This window comes from Salmo trutta, chromosome 13 (genome assembly GCF_901001165.1).
Source record: "Salmo trutta chromosome 13, fSalTru1.1, whole genome shotgun sequence".
Lineage (NCBI taxonomy): Eukaryota > Metazoa > Chordata > Actinopteri > Salmoniformes > Salmonidae > Salmo > Salmo trutta.
In genome coordinates, this window is record NC_042969.1 from 84,108,472 (window position 1) to 84,119,708 (window position 11,237).

At 47.2% G+C, this 11,237-nt stretch overlaps 1 protein-coding gene across 1 annotated transcript; it reads right to left on the bottom strand.

Annotated features, from left to right (window-relative positions):
- Nucleotides 1-838: 838 nt before the first annotated feature.
- Nucleotides 839-10,105, bottom strand: vmn2r1 (vomeronasal 2, receptor 1). The gene is made up of 12 exons (XM_029773794.1): nucleotides 9,844-10,105; nucleotides 8,990-9,281; nucleotides 7,837-8,079; nucleotides 7,451-7,642; nucleotides 7,037-7,362; nucleotides 6,293-6,413; nucleotides 5,819-6,046; nucleotides 5,063-5,186; nucleotides 4,681-4,841; nucleotides 4,152-4,347; nucleotides 3,491-3,929; nucleotides 839-1,828 (listed from the first exon to the last, which is right to left on the bottom strand). The coding sequence occupies exons 1-12, from the start codon at nucleotides 10,083-10,085 to the stop codon at nucleotides 1,513-1,515; spliced, it is 2,880 nt and encodes a 959-aa protein (XP_029629654.1). The 5' UTR covers nucleotides 10,086-10,105; the 3' UTR covers nucleotides 839-1,512.
- Between the last annotated feature and the right edge of the window lie 1,132 nt (nucleotides 10,106-11,237).

Consider the following 11,237-nt stretch of genomic DNA (forward strand, 5'->3'; position numbering starts at 1 on the left):
ACACTTAAATATTTTCTCTTGCCCATTCATCCTCTCAATGGCACACATACACAATCCATGTCAAAATTGTCTCAGAGCTTAAAAATCCTTCTTTAACCCCCCCCCCCCCCCCCCCCCTTATCTACACTGATTGAAGTGATGACGGGTGATGACATCAAAAAGGGATCATAGTTTTCACCTGGTCAGTCTATGCTATGGAAACAGCAGGTGTTCCTAATGTTTGGTACAGTCAGTGTATAAAACCTGGATTGCTGATGCTATGTATTGACCATTGAGAGGATTTGAAGACACCGGTCGGCCATATTGGCTCTCCCCAGTAGGATCAGTCCTCCATAGGAATGAATGGAACTCTACAGTATTTCAATGTAATGTTTCAAGGACAAAATTACATGGATTTGATGCTGTATTGGGGACAGTAACATTAGTAATCAAAACAAATTATACTTTCATTTTTATGTTTAGCTCACATAATATAATTTATAAGTATGCATTAAGGTGTCTATGATAGAATAAAAGTGGCAAAAATAAATGTAGACATTAATAAATGCATTTCAATAGCTTCCAAAATATATTTTACAACATTGGGGGAGTGCCAAGATGGAGGTACGGTGGCTTCAAACAAGTCATCTAGTGTATATGTAAATCATTGATTGCTACCTGTAGCCTACCTGCCTCTCGTTGGCTCATTGCCCACCACTGTAACAAGATCCCTACTTTACAATCCACTTTCAGTAACGTAAAGCAAGTAACTTCAAGTCAAATAAAGGACAGGCAGGCAATGTTAACAATACACCTTTACTTCCCTACGAAAACATTTACAATCAGTGTTGATGATCCATCCAATCAGTGTTGATGATCCATCCAGTCAGTGGGGATGATGATCCAATCAGTGGGGATGATCCAATGATCACTAGGCTACTTATGCAGATTCCTATACAGAAACATTAGACATTGATGCGCCTATACACATATGATATAAAGGCTAATTAAATGAAAATCCCTCTAAATTCACGGTACAAAGGTGACATTTTGACAACAAATACATTTTTAATGCACACCTTTCTGATACATCTCAAATGATCTCACAAATACAGTATATTTCTACCACCATAGGAAGCCACCGCAGCAATGACTGTTTTTTTTTTTTTAACTACGGCTCTAACTAATTAATAAAAAAAATTACAAAATCAGGACAGCATTAATAAAGTCAAATATAGAGTTATCACAAGGATGGGACCTATCCATCTACCATATATATATCCATGTCAGCGTAGATATCTCTCTGTTGCAGCTCTGTGTTTGGTTGTAGTCCTACTCCCTGAGAACTCCATTGGTATACATTAGTCAAAAAACTACATAGAGTATAATGACATCACAGGAAACTAGTAACAGACTCCACAATCAAATGCTGAGTAGTCCCTAGTTAGTGCAGCGTGTCCTGTATCACTGGCCCTAGTGTGCTTCCAGATGAGTGTTTGTGTCTGCCCATAGTGTGTGCGTCCCTCCCTAACCTTAATAATCAACATTGCCTGTCGTAGCTTGAACTTCAGTGGCCACCGTAGCAAGCGAAGCCGAGGTCCCTGTCCCAGTCCCGTCACGTGGCTTGGAACGGGGCCGCATCCTATCCTCTGTGTTGAACTCGGGCTTGACCAGCAGGACGTAGCACTTGGGTAAGAAGATGCAGGCTAGCAGGCCGAAGCTGGACGCCAGGATGGCAAAGATCTGCACGGCCACCATGAACTTACCGCGTGTACTGAGATAGGCCGGGATGAAGGAACTCCACACGATGAAGAACACCAGCATGCCGAAGGTCAAGGACTTTCCCTCACTGAAATCAAGAAACCCCAATAAGTTTAAAAGTTAATCTAAAGCAAGAAACAAAACGAAATTCAAATGAGCGCAACAACTCTCAGGGTGTTCTCACACTTGGTCCTTTTCAGACAATTTTTTGGGGGAATTTTGCGGTTCGCTTAATTTTTTGTGCAGTGTGAACACTCCAAAGGAACTCAGACCCCTCAAAAGAGCCCCAAAAGTGAATCGAACTGAGACCATATCGGGAGGTGTTCTGAGTTCGGTTCGCTTGAATTCCGTGGTTCCGGTTCCCTTTTTTTAGGACAATGTGAACGCAAAGCTCCCCAGGATGACTTGTCATTATTCCAGCACCACACACTAGGCTACTGCAACATCATTTCCCCTGTCATAAACCCTCACAAAAATGTGTGCTGAATCACAACATAGGGTAGAACATCTAATCTAGCTCTTAAAGGGACAGTATACCATTGGGTATACAGCATTATTTATTCTGCAGTGTTTCTATTGCTATTTATTCTGTTAGCAATACAATGTACATGTTAATAATATCTTCTGATTACAATTATTATGTCTCATATTTTTAACTAAATGCAATCTATAAGCTTTCAAAATGTACGTAGGTATATCTAGCTGTTCGACAACGTATTCTGATTGAATGGCTTGTCCTGCACTTTGTAAAAACCCATAGTGAATGTTTGGAAAAAGATAATGGTTCCTTCCTAAACATAGCTATGTGAATGTAAAGAGAAAATAGTTGAAGTGAACTGTCAGAAGAGTTGAATCCTCATTCAAAGGCAAGGGCAGTGTGAACACAAAGACATGAGTTTTTCTGCTTTTTTTCTTTACCACAGAGTTCACTTTAAAGAGGACTGAGATCCGTTCTATTAAAGAGGATTATATGTGAAAACACCCTTAGATAAGTCTATCATAAGTTACGTAATGGTAAGATATGTTATGTTAGATTCTGGGTGAAACTTGGAACATTTGTATACTCATAAGGAGAGTGTCCAACTGTGAACCGAGACTGGTTTTAACATCACAAGCTAATGGTTATCTGTAGGGGTTAGATGGCTTTGGAATGTGTAGGGGAGACGGGTGGAGAGCTTAGAACAGAACAATGTCACTGAGGGAGAGAGGGGAATGTATAACGTTTACATTATGTCAGGATATGTTACTGTTAAGACATCAGGGATCCTCTGGGAGGAGAAGATACACAGTCTGGTATCAATCACCATGACAGCCTTGAGTTGGGGAGGAGTGAGCACTTTGGGGTAGAGGTCAGGTCAGATGAAGTGAGGAAGAACAGATATCACTAAGGTTCTGTCTAGCAACAGGGAAGCATTGGCTGTTCAGTTGTGGAGGAGGAGACTCAGCCTAGGAGAAAGGGTTAAATATCAGTGCTTGTGTGAAATGTTGTTTGTCGGAATCCAGCTGTATCGACCCTTTGGGAAGAATTAAACTTGGGTAAGCTTCTCTAGTGTCCGTGAGTTATTTACTCTGAAATTATAACCTAACAGTTATAATAAGTTAAGTTGCAAAGTTATGTTAGCTTAACTGCTATGTTAGCTCTTAGCCTACAGCTAGCCAAGTCTTTAAAATGCTAAGCTAAGTAACTTCCAGGTTCACTAGCTACCTGAAGTTGTCCTCCAGTTTGTGTGCCATGAAGGCGACTAGCTACCTGAAGTTGTCCTCCAGTTTGCGTGCCATGAAGGAGAAGATGAAGGCCAACAGGGCCAGCAGGATGTCGTAACCGAAGACACAGCAGATGAAGATCACAGAACCCTCGTCACACTCCAGGATGATCTTGATGTTCTGCGCCGCCGTGTTTTTGACCGGGTGCGGTGGCAGGATGATGAGCCACACCGTGCACGCCACAGCCTGGATCAGTGTTAATATGGCAGCCAGGACCCTCTGGTGGGCGGGACGGAGAGAGTCCACATCGGGGTTGCCAGTGGTTACAGCATTGTTGTTGTTGTTGATGTTGCCATTGGTGGCAACGACATCAGGGCTGGTGTCAGCGGCGGCGGCGGCCTGAGCTGCAGCCTTAGCAGTGGCTTTGGCCTTGGACCTGGCAGCCTTCAGAACCCTGGCCCTGAGCATAAGGACTGCAGCCTTACCTAGAACAACACATCATTAAGGTTAAAGGGTAGGTTTGTGTGAGCGATGTGGTAAGAGCTGTACTCTACTGTAGCCCCTGAGTACAGCCAATGATTCCTTAAGGGCTAGACTGGCCACTAAAGGATTAGTCTGGATTTGGGGAAAGAAAGAAAGAAAGAAAGAAAGAAAGAAAGAAAGAAAGAAAGAAAGAAAGAAAGAGAGAGAGACTGACTTCAACCCACCCATGATGGAGGAGAGGCAGAGGGAAAACCCCAGGGCCAGGCCCACCTGGCTGGTCATGCAGCTCCAGGGCTGGGGCTCTCCCAGGAAGACGATGGAGGAGAGGAACGTCACCACCAGGGAGAACAGCAGGGAGAAACTGAGTATGGGGTCATTGGCCTTCACCAGTGGAGTACCCAGGTTGACCAGGAAGACCATCTGGAATAGGACATTATACATACCAGGGTTGGGGTCAGTTCGAATTGAAGTCACCCAATTCAGGTAGTAAACTGAAATTCCAATTCCAAAATGTTTTACAAATTCCATATTCAATGATTTCTCAATAAACTGAAAAGGAGAAAATGTATAAAAAAAGTGACTTCAATACAAATTGACCCAAACCCTTATACACTTCAGGTTGTCTATCATAAATGGCAGTAAATACTACCTGATTTACTGTAATTATGTCTCCTCGTAATTCCAACAGACAAACCTCCAATAACACCCTATTCCCCAATATTCCACTTGTTTTTGCTGCCTTTGGCTACACACCCCCACAGCCAGTGTGATCAGCGCTCCAACGGCTGATATCACTATGAGTGTGATGCCCAGAGGTTCACTGAAGTCCAGGAACTCGATGGTCTTGGGGACGCAGGTGTCTCGGGCCGCATTAGACCAGTTATCCTCAGTGCACTGGATACACTCCCTGGCATCTGACAGAGGAGGCGGAGAAGATATCAGGTCAGTCTACCGCACAGAAACAGAAACAATCTACAAAGCTGGTAGAATTCCTTCAAGCTACATATAATTTAAAACCCCAAAACAACTGTGGACTCAATTCAAACCAACTCTGCTGCACAGCACAAATAAGTGCAGTTGTATAAAGGACAAAGCTCTGTTAGGGATTGATAAAGTGTACACAATGATACATCACCTGTGGCGTTGCTGATCTCTCCGTCGGCACAGGGGATGCAGTCGAAACAGCAGACGGGCTCACCCTGCCTGATCCCCTTCCTGGTACCAGGCTGGCAGCTCTCACTGCACACTGATCTCGGAGTCTGATGGGAGACATGGAGGGAGACAGTCAGATAGACAGGGAGGGAGGGAGGGAGGGAGCCAGATAGACAGGGAGGGAGACAGTCAGATAAGAAGGGAGGGAGGGAGGGAGGGAGGGAGGGAGGGAGGGAGGGAGGGAGGGAGGGAGGGAGGGAGGGAGGGAGGGAGGGAGGGAGACAGTCAGATAGACAGGGAGGGAGACAGTCAGATAGGGAGGGAGGGAGGGAGGGAGGGAGGGAGGGAGGGAGGGAGGGAGGGAGGGAGGGGGGGAGGGAGGGAGACAGTCAGTCAGATAGGGAGGGAGGGAGGGAGGGAAGGAGACAGTCAGATAGACAGGGAGGGAGGGAGGGAGGGAGGGAGGGAGGGAGGGAGGGAGGGAGGGAGGGAGGGAGGGAGGGAGGGAGACAGTCAGATATACAGAGAGGGAGACAGTCAGATATACAGAGAGGGAGACAGTCAGATATACAGAGAGGGAGACAGACAGATAGACGGGGAGGGAGTAATTCAGATAGACAGGGAGGGAGACAGTCAGGTAGACAGGGAGAGAGACAGCCAGACAGGGAGGGAGACAGACAGATAGACAGGGTACACACATACCACTGTCTTTGTCCTCTCACTACAGTATCTCACTGACCTCCAGCTCATCATTGTTCCACACTATGGATGCATTGTTGATAGTCATCATGGCATCTGGGGCTGCTGTGCTGTTGAACTGGCCAATCGTCACGTAGGAGATCTCCCCGTCACCTTTCACCTGCCAGTTAATGATGTCATAGTAGCCGTCCACATCTCCGTCCTGGAAGAATAAAGGTTCTTTGGTGTGGGGGACCTGGAACCACACGTTCTTCAGGTAGTACATCAACTAGAGGAGAAATGAGAAGATGGATAATATTAAAATCTACAGCGGTTAAAACCAAGATGCAACTACAGATGTACACACACACACACACACACACACACACACTCAAACAGACACAGACACACACACACACACACACACACACACAGACACACACTCAAACAGACACACACATACACACACACACACACTCAAACAGACACAGACACACACAAACACACACACACACACACACACACACAGACTGACCTGCCAAGGCTCAAATTTGGTGATGTCAGCACAGCTGTTGTTATTGAAGGGCCCCTGGCCAGGCTCACAGATCTCCATGTTATGCAAGGCATGGGCCACAGTGTACACCGCCTTATACACACTGTAATACATAATATCGTCATCATCACCCCCATCACCGTCACCCCCCATCACCGTATTATTAACATATCTACCTGTATGTGATGCGTAGCTGGGTCAGAGTAGGTATTATTAACATATCTACCTGTATGTGATGCGTAGCTGTGTCAGAGTAGGTATTATTAACATATCTACCTGTATGTGATGCGTAGCTGTGTCAGAGTAGGTATTATTAACATATCTACCTGTATGTGATGCGTAGCTGGGTCAGAGTAGGTATTATTAACATATCTACCTGTATGTGATGCGTAGCTGGGTCAGAGTAGGTATTATTAACATATCTACCTGTATGTGATGCGTAGCTGTGTCAGAGTAGGTATTATTAACATATCTACCTGTATGTGATGCGTAGCTGTGTCAGAGTAGGTATTATTAACATATCTACCTGTATGTGATGCGTAGCTGGGTCAGAGTAGGTATTATTAACATATCTACCTGTATGTGATGCGTAGCTGTGTCAGAGTAGGTATTATTAACATATCTACCTGTATGTGATGCGTAGCTGGGTCAGAGTAGGTATTATTAACATATCTACCTGTATGTGATGCGTAGCTGGGTCAGAGTAGGTATTATTAACATATCTACCTGTATGTGATGCGTAGCTGGGTCACGTCAGAGTAGGTATTACTCAGTTTCTCCAGGGACTCCTTTCCCGAACACAGCCCCTCAGGCACCCCTCTGACTGCCCTGGACAGGCTTGTGTTGCCCCCCTGCTCCACTGCTGCTTTCGTCATTTCTTTCGCCATCCTCAGAGCCCGGCTGTAGTTCAGCGTGCAGTTGAACGCCGTTTCCCAGAATTCCTCAGTGAGCGGGTTGGAGTAGGGGTCTATGTTCAGCAGGTAACGCTGGAGACCGGGGATCTCAGCACGTTTCAGACCGAATCCCAGGGTACCACCCAGCAATGAACTCACCTGGACACAGAAAACAGCCAACACATCAGGGAACACCGCTTTCCAATAAAAATTCTATGGTCCCTGTGACCCCTGGTTGACCCCTCACCCCAGGCTGGTTGATGAGTGCAGAGGTGACCCAGGCCTCGCTGGCGATCCAGGTGCGGTTGGTGACGTTGTGTTGGATCAGCTCCTGGATCAGAGGGCTCAGGTCCACATCAGAGGAGAACACCACAATGATTTTAGCTGTCGACTCCACCACCGTCTCCACAATACGCTGGATGTCCTCCGGAGATCTCACCTGCACAGGACAGTAAACAGTAGGGAGGACAGGGTTCCAAAACTTTATTCACTTGTTTATGGTACAAGCAAATTGATGTAGAGAAATTGAGGGAAATAGATGGAAGAAGAGAGAGAAGAAGAGTGAGAAGAAGAGAGGCAGAAACAGAGAGAGACACTGAGGGCTGTGATGTAATGGAAACAGTAACCGGTCACCTTGGGAAGGGTCTCAGAGAAAGAGATGCAGACCCCAGCCTCCTCCACCTGTTCCTTGAAGGCCTTGATGCCATACTTCCCATAGTCGTCGTCCGCGGCGATGGTTCCCACCCAGGACCAGCCGAAGTGCAGCACCAGGCGGGCCATTGCCTCAGACTGGTAGACGTCGTTAGGGATGGTCCTCAGAAAGGTGGGAAACTGGAACTTACTGTCCAACACAGAGCAGGACGACGAGTAACTCACCTAGAGACGAGGAGAGAAGGATGAGAGAAGGATGAGAGAGGGAGAGGAGAGGAGAGGAGAGGAGGGAGGGAGGGAGGGACAGGGAGAGGGAGAGGAGGAGGGAGGGAGGGAGGGAGGGAGGGAGGGAGGGAGGGAGGGAGGGAGGGAGGGGAGAGGGAGGGAGGGAGGGACAGGGAGGGAGGGAGGGAGGGAGGGACAGGGAGAGGGAGGGAGGGAGGGAGGGAGGGAGGGAGGGAGGGAGGGAGGGAGGGAGGGAGGGAGGGAGGGAGGGAGGGAGGGAGGGGAGAGGGAGGGAGGGACAGGGAGGGAGGGAGGGAGGGAGAGAGGGAGGGACAGGGAGAGGGAGAGGGAGGGAGGGAGGGAGGGAGGGAGGGGAGAGGAGAGGAAAGAGAGAGGGAGGGAGGTAAGAGGGAGGGACAGGGAGGGAGGGAGGGAGGGAGGGAGGGAGGGAGAGGAGAGAGGAGAGAGGGAGGAGAGAGGGAGGAGAGAGAGGGAGGAGAGAGGGAGGGAGGGACAGGGAGAGAGAGAGGGAGAGGAGAGGGGAGGGAGGGAGGGAGGGAGGGAGGGAGGGAGGGAGGGAGGGAGGGAGGGAGGGAGGGAGGGAGGGAGGGACAGGGAGAGAGAGAGGGAGAGGGAGAGGAGAGGGGGGAGGGAGGAGAGAGGGAGAGAGGGATAGGAGAGAGGGAGAGAGGGAGAGGACAGAGGGAGAGAGAGGGAGGAGAGTGGGAAAGAGAGAGAGGAGAGAGGGAGGGAGGAGAGAGGGAGGAGAGAGGGAGAAGAGAGGATGAGAGAGGGAGGAGAGAGGGAGAGGAAAATGTCCACTGGATTAGGCCACACCGCACCTAGATAGATATAGGAGCTGCAGTGACGAGGAGAGTCCATGTACTGATATGTAGATAGACAGAGATACCTGGGGGAAATAGTAGAGTCCCAGTATGCGTGCGGTGGCAATGGACAGGTCTGACCCCCCAGCCCCCACTAGAGCGGCCAGGGGCGCCCCTGTGCCACAGCGGTAGTTGGGCACGGCCTCTTCCTGCCCCGTCAGGTAGGTGAGGGTGCCCTCCACAGCCTTGGAGATGGTGAAACAGGAGTCGTAGATGACATAGCCCAGGTCTGTATCAGGGAGGAGGTCTGACCGCTTGTTGATCTCATCAATGGCGAAGAGCATTGTCTGAGTCCAACGGAACGTCCGGAAGTTAAACCTGGATGAGAAGTGATGATGATGACGGTGACGATGATGATGGGAAATAGCTAGAAATAGTAACAGTAGTAGAATCCTGACATTACTGTTAACCCATCTTGATTAGTGTTGTATCTACAATATATTATAAAATGTAGTGAAGTTGCATTACATCGCCACTAGAGGGCGACAAAGGATCACAATATTGGTGGAACGACAACAAGCCCAGATCATCATAATATAGTTTATTGGCTAATATAGGAGCAGCTCAGATCTAGGGGGCTGAAGAGAGAGTTTAGGGGTGATGGTGATTGTTGAGTCACCAATTGGATGAGGGAGCAGGACCTTGAAGGGAGGAGGAGGGGGTGACTCAGTAGAGAAGCAATTCCCAGAATATTCTGGTTCTAAATTCCATTCACATAATATTTGAAATACAACAGGGCTAATTAATTCTAATTTCGAAAAATTTTCCCACATTCACACCGTCACTCTCTCCACCTCTCAATCCAGTTTAACTGCCTTAAAACTCCTGAGTAATATAATGTAATTGTCTCCCATGACACTAAATATTGACCGGTACTCACCCCTCGCATCCCAGGGACAGCGGCACCGAGGAGCTGCTGGTATTGGCTGAGGCGATGCGGCGGTGAACGGGAAACATCCCTCCCATGACCACCTTTTTCTTCTCCACGTTCCTGTACCCGTTCAGGTTAAATTTGGCCTTCAGTTTACAGCTGGGCTCCGCCGAGATGGACGCGTAAAAGTGGAGAAAAGCACATAATCCACACAGTAACCGGTATTTCCAATTGAATCCAGTATTATCCATGATGTGAACGTGTGGTATAAAGTAGCTTGTTCACAGTGTCAGGCTCTGAAGAAACAGCATCAGTACAGACAGGTGCCTCTGACTAATCTCAGGGGATGATTATCGGCAGTGTTGCAACAACACAATTTGACAAAACAGCCTCCTCATGGAGACCTGAGATAAGAAAAAGGGCTGTTGAGGTTCATAGATTATGAACATTATTGACTGTAATAAATCCATGAAAATAATTACATTTAATTTGTGTAATAAAAATAATAACTAAGAATTGAGCAGATTATAGGCCTAGGAGATATATGCGCCTTAGTGTTTTAATATATATTGTGTCGCTTGCATTACTTTGTAATAGCCTATAGGGTTTTGCATTCTTGGCCTTCTAATCAAAATGATAAAGTTATAAATTAAGGACACACGACAGTAGAAGTGTAGGCTAAATAACCTTGTGTAAAGTGCGATGCGTAATTAAGAGTTAGCGAATTCAAAATAAAGTACCAATGAATTATCTGGCATGTGATTGTCTGTCTGTATTCATGTTAACGACATAACACAAAGCGCCACGGGCTCTGATTTAATTGGCAGTAGCATGTGGCGATCTGCACTGGAGATGCGGATGAGCGCTCACGGGACATTGGCCTTAATGCTCAGTAATTACCTCGGCATACTGTATCGTTTATTCCGAAGCGTCCTCTGAGTCTCTCGCTGTAGTGAGTCTGAGCTTGTCGACACTTGTCCTTCGATCATCGGGGAGAGGAACACCTGAACCCCCGCAGTGGAGAGACACCGGTGGGACAGTATCGCTGGCGGTGTTCAGTTTGCACAAACAGATGGCTTCTCGACTTGACACTTTAAGCCTACTGAAACCTAAATGTATAATTTATTGTAATAAAACGCACACCATTATAATACATATTTAATGAAGTAGGCTTACATAGGCAGGGCATGTTTCTCTGTCCTGAAAATGTAATAATAAATAAATAAATAAATAAGCAACATTCAAACCAATAGTCTCAAACCTGGGTTCTGAAGAGGAGGGACAGAGCCAGAACAGAAGCAGTTGGGTTCTGAAGAGCAGGGACAGAGCCAAAACAGAAGCAGTTGGGTTCTGAAGAGCAGGGACAGAGCCAGAACAGAAGCAGTTGGGTTCTGAAGAGCAGG

Bases quoted from the DNA above. Each gene is read 5' to 3' on its own strand.
- vmn2r1 (XM_029773794.1), bottom strand. From the start codon at position 10,085: ATGGATAATACTGGATTCAATTGGAAATACCGGTTACTGTGTGGATTA. The intron at 4,348-4,680 runs GTGTGTAGCCAA...GTCCTATTCCAG, and splicing joins TGATCACACTGGCTGTGGGG to ATGGTCTTCCTGGTCAACCT. The intron at 1,829-3,490 runs GTAGCTAGTCGC...TCTTGATTTCAG, and splicing joins AAACTGGAGGACAACTTCAG to TGAGGGAAAGTCCTTGACCT.